This window comes from Mandrillus leucophaeus, unplaced genomic scaffold (genome assembly GCF_000951045.1).
Source record: "Mandrillus leucophaeus isolate KB7577 unplaced genomic scaffold, Mleu.le_1.0 Scaffold430, whole genome shotgun sequence".
Classification (NCBI taxonomy): Eukaryota; Metazoa; Chordata; class Mammalia; order Primates; family Cercopithecidae; genus Mandrillus; species Mandrillus leucophaeus.
Window position 1 is genome coordinate 1,037,187 of NW_012104588.1, and position 23,747 is coordinate 1,060,933.

Here is a 23,747-nt window from a genome sequence, read left to right on the forward strand (position 1 = left end):
CCATGGTACCTCCGAGATTGTATTTCAGCCTCCAGCAAGTCAGACGTTTTCTCTTAGTTTAGCTTGGGATGATTCCTAAGCTACAGGCATGCTTTCTGGCCACCCGCCAACTGAACACCAGAACGCAAGGATATCCCTCAAAAAAAATAAAAAGAAAAAAAAAAAAGCCAATTCTATCTTCCCTTTGGTTTTAATAAAGTTCACCAAAAAAGGAGTTTACATTTCTCTCAGTGCCTGCCTTCTTTTGTGACTGACATCGAACACAAAAATAAATTATTTCTTTCTCCCTAGTTATAAAACAAACCCTTTTCTCAATTCCAAGATTACGTTATAGAGGAAAAAAAACTCATACTTGGCATTTAAACGTGCTAAAAACTCAAAGACAAAGATACAGGCCGCTATCAAAATTCTCTTAACACTCCTGTCAGTTCATTTAAAAAACTCAGATCTTGAGTAATAGTCAAGTCCTCTTTAGCAATAAAGCACAGAGATGCATACTTGGTAATGCTAGAAGGAATCCAGGCCTTTAGGGTATGAATTGCATATGAATATTTCAAACTACAGTTTTCTGCTTCTCCTTGTGTGTACGTGTATGGCTGTCTGAAGCTCAAGACTGAATGATTAATTTTGACTTTCACCCTGGTATCACAGAATTTCCTTCTTCTCCAGTTTGCGAATGAAGCCATCTTTTGCAAAACCGCATCTGCAGGGTGGCTACTCCGGTTAAGGCAGGATGAAGACATCACTGGGACCCCAGGACAGCAGCAAGTCATAGGCTGTAGAGCTGGCCAGTGTCCAGAGTGCCAGGGAAGGCTGGCAGTGGAAGACAGGCTACTGACCTGTCTGCTTACAGAAGCAGAGCCAACCCCGGGCAGTGGCCAAAGCAAGCGGAGGTGTGCAATGTGGGGTTTGGGTGTGGCTAGGAGCCCACAACATCTTGAGTCAGAACAAGAGAGACAAGTGAGAACCAGGATGCACAAGTACATGCTGAAGTACAGAAATAAGGTCAGCAAAAATTCTCAGCTCCAAGAACAACAGGCCAGGCAAAGACTAGACCGCCATGTGGCAAGAGTGGGAGGAGGTTAAGATACAGTTGCTCAAAACAAAAAGACAAGAAGGAGAGGGAGCCAAGAGACACCAGGAGGAGGAACGACCTGGACCTGGACCACATGATTCCTGCCTGTGACAACCTTCCCAAGGACCTTCAGGAGCTTCTGCTGGAATACGCTAAGAAGTCCGCAAGCCCATTCTTACAAGAACCTAACATCCATTATTAGTATCAGATGGATACTACATTCGGCCCCTTTTATGGGATTTCAGTTAAAACAAGAAACAACACAACACAGCTAACCTGGGCTCCTCCCTGGAAACAGACACCTGGAGATACCAACTTCGGTGGTGGGACAGGAAAAGCAAAGGAACACAAACAAGTCCGTCCGATCCTGACCAAATGACAAAGACCTTAATGTTGTTCCAGCATGGTACTGCAAGCTAGGCCACAGGTTCAAGGTGGCATTTCTTCCTAGAGTACCTACAGGAAGCTGGGTAGAGACCAGGGTGTTTTACAGGAAGTGCGGGCAGCTTGGCTGAGCGCCCACTGCCACAGCCAGTTCTGCCGATTCCAACAGCTGGCCAGGCTGCCTTTCCTCCGCTGCCACTCCACGTGATTCCTGCCTGTGACAACCTTCCCAAGGACCTTCAGGAGCTTCCGCTGGAAGCCTGCAAGCCCATTCTTACAAGAACCTAACATCCATTATTAGTATCAGACAGCGGTCAGCAGAAGAGATCAATATGCACCATAACCATCACCTCACTGGGATTAGTGACACCCGACAGACCTTACGTGGCCCACCTAAGCATGCCACTGTTAATTCTGCAGACCTGTTCTTTCTCCTGAGTCTACTACTTTTGTTTTGCCTATTTGTAAATGCTAAGTTTCTAGCCCCAGATATGTCTCTCCTACATTTAAGGGAGTCTACACAAAACATGCCTTCCACTGGGTACCCAAGACATGAAAATAACTTTGAGATTTAATCACTGCCTAGTATGGGATCGTATCGCACTAGAAAAAGTCCCAGTATTTTATAAAGGCACCGCCAGTCCTTGGAACTGGCAAGCCACCTGGCCGTGAGAGCAGTGATAAGCTCCTGAGACATGAACTTGTAAGAGAAGAAATGAACACACAGGCTCTGGAGGAGCCAAGAAACTTGGGATCCCATCTGGCTGTGGGACTTTGCAAGGGTGGAACTTTCACAGCTGATCAGAAATTAATATTGTAATATACATACATCACAAGATTAAAAGTATAATCTTAAATAAACAGAAATTTCCCAGAAATGCCAAAGTCGCCAGCAGCAAAGGAAAAAGGCTCTGGATTCACAAACAAGCTCTTCAAAGCTGGGCATGGGACTTACATCTTTGGGTTAAGATTCTGTCTACAAAATGAAGAGGCGAGAGTAGGAGATCGCTAATAGCCAACTGCAAAATGATATTGATCACAGAAATAAAATCTAACAACCAGGCCCCCTTACACTGAACTAAGGTATCCAGTGCAAGACAAAAAGAGTACTTCCAGAAGTCAAGAGTCCCACCAGGGAACACAAGTGGGTTCCAAGCCATAGGTAGTTCATCTCTACATGAGATTAACAACAATTCCTAAGATGCAGAGGACTCAATGATATCCAGGATATCTGTAAAAGGGCTCAGCACAGCAAATGGCACCAAATAAGTTCCTCACAGATGTCCTCTATGATTATCATTATTATTTTTAAAGGTTTATAGATAAATCTGAGGGACCCTCCAAGGCGCATCAGTCAATCAATTGTACTACCTTGGTGGCCTCCGCACCTCCCTCCACAGCATCATGGTCTCACTAATGGCAGCGGGTGAGAACCCTCCTAGCTACCAGTACAACCACAGCAATGGCAGGCCAATCAGAGGTCCCATGGCAGAGGCGAAGTCATGCTGAATTCCATCAACAGTGGTCTTCAACAAGAGTCATCTCTGATGCAAAGAAATCACTCATCATTGGCTGGGTGCAGTGGTTCACGCCTACAATCCCAGCACTTTGGGAGGCCGAGGCGGGCAGGTCACCTAAGGTCAGGAGTTCAAGACCAGCCTGGCCAACATGGCGAAACCCTGTCTCTACTAAAAATATAAAAAATTAGCTAGGTGTGGTGGCGCACACCTGTAGTCCCAGCTACTCAGGAGGCTGAGGCACGAGAATTGCTTGAACCCAGGAGGTAGAGATTGCAGTGAGCCAAAATTGCGCCACTGCACTCCAGCCTGGGTGACAAAGCGAGACTTTAAAAAAAAAAAAAAAAATCACTCACCATACATCTCTTATAATGAATCTGAATTAATAGAGCTAATGAGTAAACATTCAAAGCATGTCGCTTACCAGTTGAATCGCTTGGTTCCCTGAGTGTTAAGCCTCAGCCTTGGTAGAGATGTCATCGCTGAAGCCTCATTACCGGCCCATCAAGCCCAGATTTCCACCATGAACCATCTCCAGAGACCTTCGTTCCACTACGTCAGGGTCAGCTAATGCTGAGCAAATTATCCACTGAGTCAATTCATTTCACCGTCAACAGACAGTGGTGCAGACTCGTGTTCTAACAAATTAAATATCCCATTTGGAGTTCTGAGGAGTCTTTTAAAGTTATTCCCAATCAATAAAAAAAAAAGCACACACGACACTAAAGCTCCTCTAGAAAGATGGCTCATTTCTCTTCCAATGTCAAAAAGCCATGAAGTCAAAAAAAAAAAAAAATCAGATTAAATTAAATGACTTGCTTTTTTTCTCCTCCTGCTAGGAAGGGAAAACAGGAGAGGAGAAGCATGGAAAGAACTCCCTCCTAAATCATAGATTAAATCCAGGAACTTTAAGATGATCCAATTTCATTTCCCTCCTGCCTGAAGATTTAATGAGAGCAGTAAGGGTGTGAACCTATAAGCAGCCTTCCATTTATTTTCAGCAAATAAGAAAGTTTTGCGTGCTGATTCAACTGCCCTCACCAAGGTTTTAGAGGGATTCATTACTGTGGCTGGCAAGAAAACAATAAGCTTGGTGAAAATTAAGAAGAAAAACCACACACTTACTCATCAAAATTGGGAGAAACGGAAAAGAAAAAAGGTATGAATTCATTGGTAAAGGTTCACGTACGCCATTCAAAGAGGCTGAATCTTGAATTGTTAGGGTTAGTAACCCGAAAGTTGGTAATTAACTAAAATAATGAGATGACACGAAGAGGTCCAAAGAATATAGTGTAGATCGCTAATGTCAGCCCCTTCTATCTTTCTTTCATCTCAGAAATAGACACATCAGGTCCGCACTGTCTGTTCCTTCCTTTCTTGTATCAGTGGAAACTCAAAGTTGAGATGGCCTAGAAATAAAAATGGCTTAATATCCCAACCATTCACCAACGCTGCAGAAATCAATGTTGGAATAAATAAGACAAATATATAACTATAGATCCAGATATATAATATAACCAAGTTATACTACATATAATGAAGGTATTAAAATTAATAAAAAACAGATTGGCCGGGTGCGGTGGCTCACGTCTGTAATCCCAGCACTTTGGGAGGCCGAGGTGGGCGGATCACGACTTCTGCAGATCGAGACCATCCTGGCTAATATGGTGAAACCCCGTCTCTACTAAAAATACAAAAAAAATTAGCCGGGCGTGGTGGCAGCGCCTGTAGTCCCACCTACTCAGGAGGCAGAATGGCGTGAACCCGGGAGGCGGAGCTTGCAGTGAGCAGAGACCCTGCGCCGCTACACTCCAGCCTGCATGATGGAGCAAGACTCTGTCTCAAAAAATAATAATAAATAAATAAATAAATAAATAAATAAATAAAATACAAGAGGGGAGATTCTTATAAATCAATCTTTTATATCAGGTTTTCTTACCCTTAACACTACTGACATATTAGACGGGATCAGTCTTCATTGTGGGGGCTGCCCTGTGCAATCGAGGATGTTTAGCAGCATCCCTGGCTTCTACCCACTAGACACCAATAGTGACTTCCCATCAGTGGTAACAATCAAAAATGTCTCCTGATACTTCTAAATATCCCCAGTGAGACCAGAGTGCCCCCAGTTGAGAACTACCATTCTATACAAAACAGTAACTCTAGCACGGCATGGTGGCTCATGCCTGTATTCCCAGCACTTTGGGAGGCTGAGAGGGGAGGAGAGGATCACTGGAACTCAGAAGTTCAAGACCAGCCAGGGCAACATAGGGAGACCCGTCTCTACAAAAAAAAAAAAAAGAAACAAAGAAAAGATTAGATGGGCATGGTACACACATCTGTAGTCCCAGCTACTCAGAAGGCTGAGGGGGGAGAATCTCTTGAGCCCAGGAGGTCGAGGCTACAGTGAGCTGTGATTGCATCACTGCACTCCAGCCTAGGCAACAGAGCGAGACCCTGGGTCCGAAAAAAAAAAAAAAAAAGTAACTCTAACCTATGTATCCATCCCTTTATAACTTCCAGGCTACATACTTTACAACAAAGAATATTTCTGCTGATCTAACCATGCTAGCCATTTTCTTTCTAAACTACAAAATATGTATTCCATAGGGATATAAAATATTAGCAGCTGCCAAGGAGCACCACCTTAACTGAATCACAGCCTTCAAAAGCTGGTTTAAATGCAAACCATCCATTACCTTTTAAAGTCTCATACTACTAGAAGGAGCGTCAGATTTCCAAAACAGTTTCTTAAAATTTTTATCATTAAACTTGAAAGAAACAGCACATTTCCCCAACTCGGGTAAGGAAGATGTGAACAGTTCAAAAGCCCAAAGTTGTGACTAGAGACTAGACAGCTGCGTGTCACTTCCATCTACAAGGCAGACAGAAGCATCAGCTCAGCGGATTACAAGCACAATTTACAAACTGCATATGGATTCCAAAGCAAATACACTTTCCCTCAATGCTGCTTCATGGAAGCTGGAGTTTACCAGAAATAGACAAAACTCCAAAAAAATAACTGATGAAATTCAGTGTGGCCTTGGCATTCCACACAGATACTCCCTGGAAACACAAAATTTCACTGAAACTATTTTTCTTTTCTTTCTTTTTTTTTTTGTTTTTTGTTCTTTGAGACAGAGTTTTGCTCTTGTTGCCCAGACTGGAATGCAATGGCGCAATCTCAGCTCACTGCAACCTCCGCGTCCCGGGTTCAAGTGATTCTCCTGCCTCAGCCTCCCCAATAGCTGGGATTACAGGCATGTGCCACCACACCCGGCCAATTTTTATATTTTTAGTACAGACGGGGTTTCTCCATGTTGGTCAGGCTGGTCTCAAACTCCCGACCTCATGTGATCCGCCTGCCTCGGCCTCCCAAAGTACTGGGATTACAGGCATGAGCCACCGCACCTGGCCCGCTGAAACAATTTTTCCAGCCCTCACTCTGAACAGGGATCACTTACCAATCACTCAGTTGAGTGTGCAGCTGCTGTCATCACAAAACTAAGCGGAAGGTCTATCTTTCTGCTTTTGTTCGGCTATAGGAAAATTTCTGTTCCTTGTTCCAGTCACTGGCAGCAATTAGCTAATTCCTTTTGGACTTGCATTACCTGACTGCGCTGCTCTGTATGAAGAAGCAAATACGCATTCCTGAACTTCAAAAACATCCTTTCCACTTCAAAAACCTACCAGAATGGCAAGGTGTGATAGCTCACGCCTGTAATCCCAGCACTTTGGGAGGCCAAGGAGGGCAGGATCACTTGAGGTCAGGAGTTCAAGACCAGACTGGCCAAGATGGTGAAACCCTGTCTCCACTAAAAATACAAAAATTAGCTGGGTGTGGTGGCAGGCGCCTGTAATTCCAGCTATTCAGGAGGCTAAGGCATGAGAATCTCTTGAACCCAGAAGACAGAGGTTGCAGTGAGCAGAGATCATGCCACTGCACTCTAGTCTGGACAACGGATCAAGACTCCATCTCAAAAACGAAAAACAAAACAAAAAATCTACCAGAACAACTGCCTTCCCCTCCAAATGAGTTCATGGAGCTGGAGCTCTTTGGCCGGAATCCTGGCTCTATCACTTCCCAGCTGTGTGAACTTGAGCAGCCCACCTCCCTTCTCTAAGACTCTGTGTTCTCCTACATAAAATAAAGATGTAATCAACACAATCACTTAAGGACTACCAAGCAGATTAAATGAATTAATAGATGTAAAAAGCTCAGCACAGTCCTAGCCCATGATTAAGTGTCCAATAAACTTTCACACGTTAAATAACGGAATAAATATACACGCAGGCCGGGCGGGGTGGCTCACGCCTGTAATCCCAGCACTTTGGGAGGCCAAGGCAGGTGGATCAACTGAGGTCAGGAGTTTGAGACCAGCCTGGCCAACACGCAGAAACCCTATTTCTACTAAAAACACAAAAATTAGGCCAAGTGTGGTGGCTCACATCTGTAATCCCAGCACTTTGGGTGGCCAAGGCGGGCGGATCATGAGGTCAAAAGATCAAGACCATCCTGGCCAACATGGTGAAACTCCGTCTCTACTAAAAATATAAAAATTATCTGGGCATGGTGACACACGCCTGTAGTCTCAGCTACTTGGGAGGCTGTGGCAAGAGAATCATTTGAACTCGGGAGGTGGAGACTGCAGTTAGCTGAGATTGTGCCACTGCACTCCAGCCTGGCAACTCGGTCTCAAAAAAAAAAAAAAAAAAAAATTTGGCATGGTGGCACACGCCAGTAAACCCAGCTACTTGGGCGTCTGAGGCAGGGGAATCGCTTTAACCCAGGAGGCAGAGGCTGCAGTGACCTGACATTGCACCACTGCACTCCAGCCTGAGCAACAGAGCGTGACTCCATCTCAAAAAATAAAATAAGATAAACAAAATAAATAAAACTGTTCCTGAACAATGCAATACTACTTAACAATAAAAAGGAACAAAACTGACATGTGTACCAACATGGACGGGCGGCAAAGGCACTGAGTGAAAAGTCCATCTCAAAAGAATATGTACTGATCGATTCCATTTATACAATACTCTCAAATAACAAAACTATAGAGAAAACAGACGGAGGTGTTAGGGCTTAGAGGGAGGGAGGCTGGGGTGCTACCAAAGGCGAGCCTAAGGGACTGTCATGGAACAGTTCTGTATTGTGACTACGGTGGTTATACATGTCCATACATGTGTTAACACTGTTCAGAATCACACACACAAAACATGCATGCATGCCAAACTGGTGAAACATGAGTAAGGCCTGTAGACTGCAGGAATGTCAATTTCCTGATTTTCACACTGTATTTTGTTACGTAAGATGTCACTACCAGGGATGTGGCAGGTACACAGAAACAGCTTCTCTATACTATTTGGGTGACTTCTGAGTCTAGACTTTTTAAAAAAATGTATACCAGAATAGGCCAGGTGCGGTGGCTCACGCCTGTAATCCCAGCACTTTGGGTGGCTGAGGTGGGCCAATCACTTGAGGTCAGGAATTCGAGACCAGCCTGGCCAACATGGTGAAACCCCCTCTCTACTAAAATACAAAAATTAGCCAGGTATGGTGGCATGCGCCTGTAATCCCAGCTACTCCACAGGTCGAGGTAGGAGAATCGCTTGAACCTGAGAGTTGGAAGTTGCAGTGGGCCAAGATCGCACCACCGCACTCCAGCCTAGGTGACAGGGCAAGACTCCATCTCAAAAAATAACATAAGATGAAATTAAAATAAAATAAAAATAAATAAAATAAAATAAAATAAATAAAATAAAATAAAATAAATATATACCAGAATAACTATACAAGATATATGTGGGAGAAGGCAGCAGATGTAATTTACCTTGACATAACTTGACATGTCCTCAAAGCTTTACGAGATAATACGACCTTCTTTTTCCTAGTGGAGAACAACTGTCAGTTTAATTACTCAGTATAATAAATATTTCTCTAACACTCTAGGGAAAGGACCTAAAAAAGCACTTAGGGGGTGAGGGGTCTGAGAACAAGGACCAATGGAAGCCTTAGGGCAGTGGTTCCAGCTGGCCGGGAATATTCTAACTAGGCTGAACAACTGAACACATGACTCAAGACAGTAAATAATGATTGTAAATGCGTAAACCTTATGGGGAGAGTCTGGATCCCAAAGAATAAAATTTCAACACTGATAAATGTGTGGTCTCCCACACATTTCCTACTGTGAAAGGCTATTAGGAAACAGTAGATCTGCTGGAATTCAGGGTCTGAAAAAAGAAAAGAGAAAAGAAAAAAAAAGGAAACAGTGGAGATGAGGAAGATCGAAAAAATACTAACAAATTTAATCTGTGGCCCTAAGAGTATAGACATGATATAGTTGTCCTCAACTTAGAGCAATTTTGCCTCCTAGTGATGTCTGAAGACAGTTGGTTGTCACAACCAGGAGGTGAGGGTATGTTCCTGATTCAAGACCAGGGATGTTGCTCAGAATCCTACCATAGGCAGGGCAGCCACCACCACCCCCCCACCACCACCACAACAAAGACTGATCTGGCCAAAAACGTCAAGGGGGCTGGGCACAGTGGCTCCCGCCTGTAATCCTAGCATTTTGGGAGGCTGAGGCAGGTGGATCACCTGAGGTCAGGAGTTCGAGACCACCCTGGCCAACATGGTGAAACCCTGTCTCTACTAAAAATACAAAAATTAGCCAGGCGTAGTGGTGCGTGACTGTAATCCCAGCTACTCCAGAGGCTGAGGCAGGCAAATCACTGGAATCCAGGAGGCGGAGGCTGCAGTGAACCAAGATCCCACCACTGCACTCCAGCCTGGGTGAGAGAGCAAGACTCCGTCTAAAAAAAATAAAAATAAATAAAAATAAAAAATCAAGGGTGCCAGGGATCAGAAGATCTGAACAAAAGGGCACATGTGCCCACATCTGGGAATCCGAGGGGGAAAACTCCCAGAGGACTGCACACCTTAGCCCTTAGCTCCAAGCCACCTGCAATAATCAGATAATCAGATATTAAGAGAATCCAGCTTGTGACAGCAAAGTTTCAGAGAGAGAAAACAACAACAGTAACAAATTTGGGGAGATAAAAGTAAGATCCAAACAGATGCGCGGCTCTCTAGAAAATGAAGTGCAAGGGAAGGCTGAAACAGCTCAATATGTTGCTGGTCTAAAAGGAGTGTGTGAAGGGCCGCCCGTGCAGCAGCCTCTAGGGTCAGGGGAGGAGAGTGTGAGCTGCAGCAGGCATCAGAGGAGGCAAGGCTAGCCAGCAAGTCCATGGTCACTGTCTTCAGGATCCTGGGCCAAGGCAAAGTGTTCACGTATCTGCTCTAGGGTTGCAGTTTTGTTTCTGAGAATGGTTAGCTCAGCCATCTGGACGGGTGAGTTTTACAAAGTTGTGCTAAGCCATATGTGATGGCCTACACTTGTAATCCCAGCACTCTGGGAGGCTGAGGAGGGAGGACAGCTTGGGCTCAGGAGTTCAAGACCAGCCTGGGTAACACAGTGAGATGTTATCTCTACAAAAAATTTGAAAATTAGCTGGGCAAGGTGGCACATGCCTATGGTCCCAGCTACTCAGAAGGCTGAGGCAAGAGGATCCCTTGAGCCTGGGAGGTCGAAGCTGCAGTGATCTGTGACAGTGCCACTGCACTCCAGCTTCAGAGATAGAGCAAGACTCTATATCAAAAAAGAAAGAAAAGAAAAAAGAAAAGAGGGGAGGGGAGGGGAGAGGAGGGTGAACTTGTGTTTTCTTCTGCAATAGTAAGTTGCCCAGTTTCAACGAGAGTTCTAATTTCTTCAGCCTTCAACTGCTAAATCTCCCTGGGTCACACCATGAGAAGAACAAAACACGGGTAGAAATAAACAGAAGTAAACCTGTATTAAACGACAATGGTATATACATTGTCATAGATGCACTGTATTTTCACCTGGCACTAAACTCTTATTTCAAAGTCCAGAAAGATTTCCCAGGTTAATAAATAAAAAGCCTTAAACACACCCATATCCACACCCACACACACACCCACACACCCACACACACACACACACACACACACACACACTCCCTAACATCCTGGCCACCTAACGTGTGAACCACCACGACATAATAACTGTTGCCACCTAGGGTTAAACTCACAAGGATACTACAATGCGAAGAAATAAAAATCAGAAAAATTGGCAGCAGCTCACGCCTGTAATCCCAGCAGTCTGGGAGGCCAAGGCGGGCGGATCACGAGGTCAGGAGATCGAGACCATCCTGGCTAACACAGTGAAACCCCGTCTCTACTAAAAAATACAAAAAAATTAGCCGGGCGCGGTGGCGGGCGCCTGTAGTCCCAGCTAACTGGGAGGCTGAGGCAGGGGAATAGCGTGAACCCGGGAGGCGGAGCTTGCAGTGAGCCGAGATGGCACCACTGCACTCCAGCCTGGGCGACAGAGCGAGAGTCCATCTCAAAAAAAAAAAAAAAAAAATCAGAAAAATTGGCCAAGTGCAATGGCTTGCACTTATAATCCTAGCACTTTAGGAGGCCAAAGGGGAAGAATCCCTTGAACTCAGGAGTTTGAGACCAGCCTAAGCAAAACAGGGAGACCTCATCTCTACAAAAAATGTAATAATTAGCCAGGCGATGTGGCACAGGCCTGTGGTCCCTGCTACTCAGGAGGCTGAGGTGGAAGGATCGCTGGAGCCAAAGAGATCAAAGCTGCAGGGAACCATGACTGCACCACCGCACTCCAGCCTAGATGACAGAGTGAGACGCCATCTCAAAAAAAAATAAAATAAAGTAAAAATCCATACAAATAATTCTCCAAATGAGTGTCCACTGGCTCCCCAGGCAATGTACAGCCTAGTCCCTTGAGTGTGCTTTGGCCTTAAATGAACATCAACAACCACGCTGGGGGGTGGGGTGGAGCATGTGAATCAACAGCCTTGTTTGCAATTAACAGAAAAGATGGCCTTCTCCTGGTTCACAGAAGACCTAAAAATGGAAACGAAAATCTAGTATCATGAGCTAACTTCCTCCACTAATCAATGTATTTCCTTAAGCTTCCGGTAAGGAGTTACAAAATCCCCGGGGTCATAAATACGTCATGACAGGGTATCTCAGCTGTGCCGCTACCAGCTGCACTGATACCTCTCATGAAACTTCCACTGCCAAATAATCCAAATAAAAACCTGCAAACTTTGTGATCCAACATTTCCACTCCCAGGAAATTTTACTCCTCGGGAAATAATCAAATAAGCATGCAACGACTTAAGTACAAAAGCGTTCATGTGCTATTTTCTAGAAACAACTCAAAATATTCATATAATATAATTGATGACATATCCACAGGAAGAATGGGCAGACTATTCTTGAACCCGGATACCCCCGCACATCAAAATGGCCAAAAAAAAAAAAAAAAAGGAAACATGAAGACACTCCTCAAATAAAGTACAAATCCTGGTCATACTTGGAAAGTGATATTAATTTTGAATTTCTATTGGCGGGAGTTATTTAGTATCAACCATCACTTACTATTAATAATAATAGCAAAAATTTCCCAAAACCCAAACAGAAATAATTTGGCCATTTAGCTTAACAAATGTTTTGAATAATTTTAGAGAAAACTTTTTCTCAATCAGAGAGGACCTGGATGTGAAACATGCAATAAAAGTTAATAATTCAAGAAAATATTTAAACATCAGAATAAAATAAAACATCTGCATGACTGAGAAGGAAAAGAGTCACATAGACCTAATTCCCAAACATTTCATATAGACCATTTTCTGGCCAATATGCATTACGATATATTCTCTGAAAACACTTTTTTTTTTTTTTTTTTTTTTGAGATGGAGTCTTACTCTGTTGCCTGGGTTGCCAGGCAACAGAGTAAGTAAGAGTAAGTAGTGCAACCCCTGCTCACTGTAACCTCTGCCTCCTGGGTTCGAGTGATTCTCCTGCCTCAGCCTTCCCAAGTAGCTGGGATTACAGGTGCATGCTACCACATCTGGCTAATTTTTGTATTTTTAGTAGAGATGAGGTTTCACCTTGTTGGCCAGACTGGTCTCGAACTCCTGACCACAAGTGATCCACCCGCCTCGGCATCCCAAAGTGCTGAGGTTACAGGCATGAGCCACCGTGCCCAGCCTCAGTTTTCTTTATAACATACACAGCATTGAAAAGTTATAAAGAACTTCAGAAATACCTGATTTAAGAAATGGTAATAAATCACAATATCAATAATAATGATTTATACAGAATCCTTGGTTATCTCTTATCCAGAAGGCTTGGTGCCAAAAGTGTTTCAGAATTTGGAATATTTGCAATATACCAGTTCAGCATCCCTAATCCAAAAATTGAAACTCCAAAATGCTCCAAAGAGCATTTTCTTTGAGTGTCATTTCGGCACTCAATAGAGTGGCTATGGTTAACATTAATTGATTGTACATTTCGAAATACCTAGAAGAGGATAATTTGAATATTCCTAGCATAAAGATAACAATTTAAGGTAATGCATATCCCAATGACCTTGATGTGATTATATGAATGTATCAAATGATCACATGTACCTGGAAAATATATAAATCTAATATGTATCAATTAACAATAAATTTTTTTTTAAAGTTTCCAATTTGGGAGCATTTCAAATATTGGATTTTCAGACTATGGATTTTCAATCTGGATAATGAAATTAAAATACTTTGTAGTACTTCTTAAAATCAATAATCTATCATATGCAATCTCATTCTTTTTTTAATCTAAATATTGCTGTATGAATTTCGTTGATAAGGTCAGTAACTACTGTTCTGCCTCAGCAAAGCAGGCCATCTCTAGACTTAGATTAAGAAAAGAACAATCTGGCCAGGTGGGGTGGCTCACACCTGTAATCCCAGAACTTCGGGAGGCCAAGGCTAGTGGATCAATTGAGGTCACAAGCTTGAGATCAGCCTGGCCAACATGATGAAACCCCGTCTCTACTGAAAATACAAAAATTAGTCAGGCATGGTGGCACACACTTGTAATCCCAGCTACTTCGGAGGCTGAGGCAGGAGGATTGCTTGAACTCAGGAGGTGGAGGTTGCAGTGAGCCAAGATTGCGCCACTACACTCCAGCCTGGGTGAAACAGCAAGACTCTGTCCCCGCAAAAAAAAAAAAAGAATAATCTAAGAACCACAAAGAAAGGTTCTACCACCATAGTATTACTGTCCGTAAAACAAACTATTGTGACAATCTTGACTATAACCACATAACTAGTGAGTTCGCTAAAATATGGACAAGAAAAATAGATTTATGAAAATATACTATGGAGTATACGTCTTTATTACTCATGAAACATCCACAGCACACCCAGACACAGGCAACTGTAATTAAATTCACGCATGTTTGATATTTTGCTATCAGCAATAAAATCCATAGCTAGAAACATGTTTGTTGATTCTGTCCTAATGACAGATGTATTTGTCCAGGCAGAGTAGAAGTCATTTTATTTACCAGTTTGTAAGCATGATTTATAACTTTTAAATGTTTAGATATGTGATATGGGGCCTGAATTTGTACTCTAGCCTCTGCCCCACAAATGATATTTAAAGCTCTTCTCAATCAACTCTTCAGTGAAAAACGTTACAGGTTTGTTTTATCAGAAACATACATATATGAAGGCATAGAAAAAAAGTCTCAGCCGGGCGCGGTGGCTCACGCCTGTAATCCCAGCACTTTGGGAGGCCGAGACGGGCGGATCACGAGGTCAGGAGATCGAGACCATCCTGGCTAACACGGTGAAACCCCGTCTCTACTAAAAAATACAAAAAATCTAGCCGGGCGAGGTGGCGGCGCCTATAGTCCCAGCTACTGGGGAGGCTGAGGCAGGAGAATGGCGGGAACCCAGGAGGCGGAGCTTGCAGTGAGCTGAGATCCGGCCACTGCACTCCAGCCCGGGCGACAGAGTGAGACTCCATCTCAAAAAAAAAAAAAAAAAAAAAGTCTCAATGCGTCTACCACAAAACATGAAGAGCCGCACCATGGGAGCTTCTTTGTGTCTTCTGCTTCCTCCCGGGTTCACGCCATTCTCTTGCCTCAGCCTCCTGAGTAGCTGGGACTACAGATGTCCGCCACCATGCCCAGCTAATTTTTTATATTTTTAGTAGAGATGGGGTTTCATCGTGTTAGCCAGCATAGTCTCGATCTCTTGACCTCGTGATCCACCTGCTTAGGCCTCCCAAAGTGCTAGGATTACAGGTGTGAGCTACTGTGCCCGGCCTGCTCGTCGTATTTTCTAAATTATCCTGAATTATCTGGGTGGGCCTTGAATGTAATCACAAGTATCCTTATATAAGAAGGAGACATAGCTGGGCATTGTGGCGGGCGCCTGTAGTCCCAGCTACTTGGGAGGCTGAGGCAGGAGAATGGTGTGAACCCGGGAGATGGAGCTTGCAGTGAGCCGAGATTGCGCCACTGCACTCCAGCCTGGACGACAGAGTGAGACTCTGTCCCAAAAAATTAAAATAAAATAAAATAAAATAACATAAAATAAAATAAAATAAAAAATAAACACCTCTCAAATCATCTTGTTTTCTAAGAGCTTTATTTTGTTTTAATATTTTTTATATTGTTTTTTGTTTTGTTTTTGTTTTTGTTTTTGTTTGAGATAGTCTTGCTCTGCCGCCCAGGCTGGAGTGCTGTGGCGCGATCTCGGCTCACTGAAAATCTCTGCCTCCTGGGTTCAAGTGATTCTCCTGCCTCAGCCTTCCAAGTAGTTGCGATTACAGGCCCGTGTCATCCCGCCCAGCTAATTTTTGTATTTTATTAGAGACAGGGTTCCACTATGTTGGCCAGGCTGGTCTTGAACTCCTGATCTCAGGTGATCCACCTGCCTTGGCCTCCCAAAGTGCTGGGATTCCAGGAATGAGCACACAGCCCTAAGTGCTTTAGCATGTAAACCTTCCTACCATCCTCATGAGGTTTGGACAACCAGTTTTAGAAACCACACTTTAAAACCACACTTTATGGGTCAGGCATGATGGCTCACGCCTGTAATCCCAGCACTTTGGGAGGCTGAGGCGGGCGGATCACAGGGTCAGGAAATAGAGACCATCCTGGCCAACAAGGTGAAATCCCATCTCTACTAAAAATACAAAAAGTTAGCCAGGCATGGTGGCGGACACCTGTAGTCCCAGCTGCTTGGGAGGCTGAGGCAGGAGAATCACTTGAACCTGGGAGGTGGAGGTTGCAGTGAGCCGAGATCGCGCCACTGCACTCCAGCCTGGGCAACAGAGTGAGACTCCATCTCAAAAAAACAACAAAACACACACACACACACACACACACACACACACACGCATTTTACAAGGAAACAGAAGTCACTTGGCTTTCCTAAGTAAAAAGCAAACCAAATAAAAATCAGTGGCATATTTAAAAGCTGATGAACATTTTCCTAAGGAGTTTTCAACATTTCTAGGGCATGGACGACTTGCTTTCCCAAACTCCCATGCAGTTTTCCACTTGAAAATCATTTACTAACTGCCCACTTTCAGGGCATTTCATCAGAAAGCCTAGAGAACGATGATGTAGGTTTAAGGCAAAGGACATCAGTAGGACAGAAAAGCGTGGCAGTGAAGAACTCTCTGTAGCTCTGGACACAGCCTGTCTGGGTTCAAATCCTGGCTGTCATTTTCTAGCTGTGTGACACTGAGTCAGTTAACCTCTCTGTGCCTCACTTCCTTCATCTATGGAGCGGGTATAATTATAGAGCCTTTCCCATAGGCTTGTTCAAGGGATTAAATGTGTTACTAAATGTGAAGTGCCAGCAACGTGCCTGGCACATAGTAAGTACAGTCGTCCCTATGTATCTGTAGGGAATTGGTTCCAAGACCTTCCCCAGATACCACAATCCATGGGGAAAAGTCTACATGTTCAGTACAGATGCAATATTTTTCTTTAATATTTTCCATCAGAGGTTGGTTGAATCCAGAGATGCAGAACCCACAGATACTGAGTACGAGGCTGACTGTAATCAAGAAACACCAGTCACATTTATTATTGTCTTCAAAGAACTGTAAAATGCTTCATAATCAAGGAAAAAAGTTAGAAGCATCTCGCCTTCCCGCCATAAAATAATCTGAAAATAACCATTACGCAAGGATTGACTCTCAACCATGAGGACCTTTCAATGCCAAGGAAGTGATGAAACTTACTTACAAATAAGATATTTAACCTCTCAAGGCTGTTTACTCATTTGAAAAGGGGAGAGGGTTTGTAAAGGATGTAAAGCCTCTAGCTAACAGCGGTAAATCCCTCCTAACAAGACCAAGACAGAAAGAGAGCCAGGTTCAGAGGAAGGAGAATAGAGGTCACCATGAACTAGACCTGTTAGAGACGGTTTCAACAAGGAGCCAGACAGGTGGGACATCCGATAGACAGAGAGGCCTGTCCGCACAAAGAATATAGTGGAACTGGGTAACAGATCCTCTGGTGTAGAACCACGTGGGAGGAAAGAATAGAGAGCTACGAGATCAGAAAGCCTTGAAAACCAGACTGAGGAATGTGGACTTAATTTTATAAGCAATAGGAACATGCTTTAGACAGAATTCTGGAAATACAAAATCTGCCAGAAATGTACGGGCTGAAAAAGAGAAAACAAATAAATGCAACACGCCGCAGGAAGCTACTTCAGAACAAAAGCTCTAAGGTCGAGATTTCCCTGCACCAGGAGTACTGACATTTCATTCACCAAGGGCCACTTGTTCTTCATTTCAAAATACAGTTACTATGACCAAGGCTTTGTTATTACTCACCTACTATGTGCCAAGTGCTCTGTAAGTCTTCTCTCAAATTTGGCTGATAACCATGCAACTATTATGGCCATTTACAGACCAGAGAGCTCAAGTCCAGGATTCAGAGCACCTGGCTGAGATCCCATCGGAGGGAGCCAAGCGCTGTTGCTAAAATAGGGCACTCTGCACTCAGCCTGGGGGCAGTTAGGCAAGGGGAAATGCTTAATACAGACTTCACTGGAGGCTCATTCTTGAACGTCCCCTGCAAGCTAGTGACATGAAAATGTTACCTATCAGTTACTCTAAATCCAAACTGTTGAAATTCACTAATAATAAGGTACTCCGGCTGGGCGTGGTGACTCACGCCTGTAATCCCAGCACTCTGAGAAGCCATGGAGGACAGATCACCTGAGGTCGGGAGTTCGAGACCAGCCTGACCAACATGGAGAAACCCCATCTCTATTAAAAATACAAAATTAGGCCGGGCGCGGTGGCTCAAGCCTGTAATCCCAGCATTTTGGGAGGACGAGACGGGCGGATCACGAGGTCAGGAGATCGAGACCATCCTGGCTAACACGGTGAAACCCCGTCTCTACTAAAAATACAAAAAACTAGCCGGGTGTGGTGGCAGGCACCTGTAGTCCCAGCTAGTTGGGAGGCTGAGGCAGGAGAATGGCGAGAACCCAGGAGGCGGAGCTTGCAGTGAGCCGAGATCGGGCCACCGCACTCCAGCCTGGGCGACTGAGCAAGACTCCGTCTCAAAAAAAAAAAAAAAGAAAAGAAACAAAAAATACAAAATTAGCCAGGCGTGGTGGCGCATGCCTGTAATCCCAGCAATCCCAGCTACTGGGGAGGCTCAGGCAGGAGAATCACTTGACCCCGGGAGGCGGAGGTTGCAGTGAGCAGAGATTGCTCCATTGCACTCCAGCCTGGGCAACAAGAGCAAAATTCCGTCTCAAAACAATAATAATGATAATAGTAATAATAATAAGATACTCCATGTCCTACCAATTGCAACAGCAGAACAGCACGTTCAAGGTTGACATCTTCGAAGGTAAGTACACTTAAAGCCAGCTAAACTGGAAAAGCAGACACTGCTCTCTCCCTCCACCACTCTGGTTAAACAGTGAAGGACCTGCCCATGCCAGCTTGTTCCTGGTTTGTGCCTGATTTTGCAGGAACAGCTGGCCATATGATATGGACTGAGGAAGCAGTCCTACCCCGCCCACCCGGGCCAGACAGCTCACTGCTCCTGCTGCAACAACTGTCCTGCTGCAGCTGCTCCCCCTGGCTTTGCTGTCCCCAACATGGCAGGGGCCAAAAAAAATGAGTACTTGACAATAGAAATCTTTTCAAACTACAGAGAAAAGGCAACACACTATATTTCCATTTTGAGAAAAGGGAAAGGGACCCAGCTAATTTTCTGATTATGATTTTATAGTCATCAAAGGGGTTGCCTTCAGGAACTGGTGATACAAGAAGTCCTCAGCAGTTCCCCTTTACACATGGAGAGACGATCGAGGGTGAGGAGAGAAAGCTGCCAAAAAATACCAATAACTGTATTTTTCTCTAACAAGAAAAGATGTCAGTAAATTACAAACAAACAAACAAAATACACTACCAAATGGGGGGAAAATAGGCTTGGGAACTCTACTCACTTAAAAAGCTATTTGAACAACTCCAGAAACCAACCACAACCACAGTCCCTTCCCAAGTAGAAGAGGTTGGTGTTTCGACTTCACATCTTTAGAATGATGTTTGTTCTAATCCAGAGTGAACCAGACTGTAAGAAATAAGTACGTCTGGAATATTTTCCACTAATAATTTCTAACTTATCCATTAAACATTAATACCTGCTTTCTATATTTGTATTTGTATCTTACTTATGTACATTTTACATATTTATTCTGAAAATCAAAGTGTTTGATTAGTCTCACTAATAATCCTCAAATATCTTGTATTTGAACAGATACGCCCCACCTCTGTCTAACAGGGAAACAGAAAGGTCAAGTTCATTTGGTAGTTACTGGCCCCTACTATATTGCAGGCACTGTACTTGGCCCTGAAGACATGAAAACAGTGTCCACTTCAGCACATCAACATAAGTTTGCACAGTAGCCTTGCCACTTTGCTGGTTGACCCTTTTCTGTTTGCTTTTTTATTATTATTGCTTCTGGTTACAGACACATCTAAACTTAGTTTCTGGTTGAAGTAAATTTATCAACTTACTTAGAAATGCTGAAAAAACAAGCTTCCCCAAAGCATACACACAAGCCATAAAATTCTGATGAAGCCCATGAAGAAACAAACTGAGGAATGTGGCATGCTCAGTTTCTCTAATCCTGGAGAACATTTTGAAGTCAGCAGCTGTCAGCTGACATGCACAAGCTTTGCAAGCTTCCCCCTGGCGGGCAGTAGGATCTATCTATCTATCTATCTATCTATCTATCTATCTATCTATCTATCTATCTATCTATCTATCTACCTATCTATCTACCTACCTATCTATCTATCTATCTATCTATCTATCTATCTATCTATCTATCTATCTATCTATCCATCCATCCGGCGGGCAGTAGGATCGATCTATCTATCTATCTATCTATCTATCTATCTATCTATCTATCTATCTATCTATCTAATCAATCAATCAATCTAGCAGGCAGTAAGAGTCTATTTTGTGAGACAGAGTTTGTTACTCTGGAGTGCAGTGGCACAATCATGGCTCACTGCAGCCTGGACCTCCTAGGCTCACCTCAGCCTCCAGACTGGCTGGAACTACAGGTACGCACCACCACACCCAGCTAAGTTTTGCAGAGATGAGGTTTCACCATGTTGCCCCAGCTGGTCTTGAACTCCCGGGCTCAAGCAATTCTCCCGCCTCGGCCTCCCAAAGTGCTGGGATTACAGGCATGAGCCACCACACCTAGCCAAATCCTATTTAAAACAGGCAAGTGCAGACAAGGCTGTGCCTGCAACACAAATAGGAATTAATACCGCCAGGTAACTGCTTCACAGGTCTCAGTGGATCTCAACTGGGAGTGATTCTGCTCCCCTGTCATTCAGCAATGTCTGCAGACCTTTCTGGTTGTCACAATGGGGGATAGGGTTAACAATTGGTGAGTAGAGTCCAGGGATGCGTTTAACCTCCTACAACACACAGGACAGCCTCCAACAACAAAGAATTACTCAGCAATGGTACCAGGTTTGAGAAACCCTGGTCTAGCTAGAAATAGCAGCTGCGAATCACAGGCAGCTCCCATTTCCTTATTATTTGGCTATTCATACACAAGACTAAATATACAACATCTCATTCAGTACTTTTTCCCCCAATTGTTAGCACTGGCTTTAAACTGTTGTCCAACAAGCAACAAGTCATTTACCCCTAAGCCACAATAGGAAAAGTTAAGCAGAGAACAGGATTCTACTTAGTGATAAGGAGGCCAATTTAGCTGTCCTTGGGAATATATCACTTCCACACTCACTGTTTCTATTCTAACAGAACATTACAGCATTTTCTTCACTGGACAATTTAACAAAAGGATGCTGTGTTACAAGACATGAGAGACAAAAAGGGGAGCTGGGATCTATGTTAGGAGTGTGTCTACAATTAATATCTCACTATTTAGCCTCTCTGACCGGCCCTGCTTCCTTCTCACTCAAAGTGATTAGGTTTAAGGGTAGAAATTTCGCGGCTGATTAGAAATTAATATTGTAATACACATACATCACAAGATTGAAAGTATAACCTTAAATAAGCGAAAATTTCCCAGAAATACCAAAGTCACGAGCAGCAAAGGAAAAAGGCTCTGGATTCGTGAACAAGCTCTTCAAAGCTCGGCAAGGGACTTACTCATATCTTTGGGTTAAGATTCTGTCTACAAAATGAAGAGGAGAGAGTAGAAGATCGCTAATGGCCAACTGCAAAATGATATTGATCACAGAAATAAAATCCAACAACCAGGCGCCTTTACACTGAACTAAGGTATCCAGTGCAAGACAAAGACAGTACTTTGAAAAGTCAAAGTCTCACCGGGTAACACGAGATCAGGACGCTGTAGCGCGTTATCCTGATGTTTCCCCCACTTGCACTAGGGGGCAGAGTCCTCCCCAAGGGGAGTCACGGACCCCCGTGGTGCTCAGACAGACTGCAGGAGGACTGTGATCCCTGCAAACTGAATACAAATTTCTGTATTTTCATCAGATTTTCTAAGGGACCGAGAACACAAAAACAAACACAACAAAGTTAAGAATCATTGCCCTAGGGGCAGGGCCTCCTTTTTCTTACAGATGCAAGCAATTAAACACCGGAACTCACTGCAGCCCGAGGGTCCTTTACCACTGGACAACGTGCAACTCTTACAGAAAGTTCTGGTGCCTTTTGACAAGCATAAAAACAAAGGTCTATGGACTAGAAAATGCTAGCGTCTCATAATTATATATATTTCACTTTCTTAAAAAAAGGAAAAATATGTATTGATGGATAATTCCTTTCTAGTCTTCCTTCCACAATGAATGTGGGTATCACATCTGAAATACCACTTTTAAAAACAAGATACGACTACTAAACAAGAATGCATTTATCACTTTGGCCAGTATGAATAGCTGTCTGAGAATAGTCAGTGAGCATGCAGAAAGCAGAATGACTTGAAATATTATATCCAATTAAATCAGATAAACCAAGTCGGCTAACACAGAGGCAAGCCCTCATCAATCTGATTTGCTGGAAGACTCCAAGGCGGTTCTGCACTCAAAAAACATGCCCTGGCTTTCAACGAAAATCACATCAGACTCTCTCAACTCAACTAAGTTTACTTTGAGCCACTTCAAACCTCAAACTTAAACAGAATTTATTAAATAAACACAACCAAGAAAGGAAAGGGAGCCAAGAAACCACAGTAACTCTCGATCCCAGAGGGGGGACACAGGGCTCTAAAGTTAAGTTTCAGTGTCCCACCCTCAACGACCCTAAAGAGGGCATCCGTTTCATCTATTTAAATAGCCATTGTTAGCCCTAAATGAATTTTCTTTACATTCGAATTCAAAATCTGCATGGACACTCCACACAAATATATGATCTTTTGATCCCAGGGTCTGGAATTGTCCCAAGCCTTAAAAGAGCACTTCTCGGCGAGCAAAGAACTTCAGTCTCCAAGGTTCGGCAGGCAAGGAAAACAGTGACTGATTAAATCGTTGCCTCTCCTTCTCACACTTCATTAAGCCGTCTCCTCTGGAAGTGTTTGAACCCCTGCACAGGAAGCCCGCACGTTTTGCAAAGGAAATACCAGACCAGACCTTTCTTGGAGAAAGGCAGGTCCCCGCTGAACATTTTATTGGGCTTCCTGCACCCGGGCAGTCGAGCGGGCGGATCGCCCCGCCCGGGCCCTGGCGCGCGCCGCCTCACCTGGCGCGGGGTGTCCCGGGGCGCCCCGAGAGCCAGCCACCCACGCCAACGGAAACGCACCTTCGCTACCTCCAGGAGCAAAGTGCGAGCGCGGGACAGGACGAAACAAAACCTGCCTGGGCTTACTCATCAGAGACTCCGCGGGGGGGACGGGGGGTGTTTTCAGGAGACTCCCAGAAAGTTGCGCCCTCCCGGGCTCAGGGAAAAGTACCCAGGGCGCGCGGCGTGGTGGGCAGTCGCCTCCTTCCCTGGGCTCCGGAGGCCAGGTCGGACTGGGAGCGCACTCACCTCGGTGAAGAAGTTATCCATTGTTCCAGCGCAGTCCCGGATTTACCGAGTGCCGCTCCGGCTCGCGGAAGTCAGCGCCGCCGCGGGTCCGGGGAAACCATGCGTGTCACGGCGCCACTCTTGGGAACGCGCGCCCGCGGGGCTCCCCCGCTGCCATTGCCCCGTCCCTTCTTGTCCTTCTCACCTTTTGTTCGCCCAAACCCAAGTCTCTAACTCGCCCGTCCCGACTGCAGCCTTTGTCTCTTCTTCCTCCAAGTTCCTCACTACTGGGCGCAGCGCTCGCGAGCGGAGAACAGCTGGTGGCACATTCTTCCCCCAAGCGGGGGAGGGCGGCGGGGTGCTGGCGAGCGC

General features: G+C 44.4%; 1 protein-coding gene across 1 annotated transcript in view; it reads right to left on the bottom strand.

Annotated features, from left to right (window-relative positions):
• Positions 1 to 23,747, bottom strand: part of MYO10 (myosin X) — a 362,468-nt gene extending 338,721 nt beyond the window's left edge. The window contains exon 1 of the mRNA XM_011993607.1: positions 23,397 to 23,747. Within this exon, the coding sequence (XP_011848997.1) occupies positions 23,397 to 23,417 (21 nt within the window). The 5' untranslated portion in view covers positions 23,418 to 23,747. The remainder of the gene's footprint in view (positions 1 to 23,396) is intronic.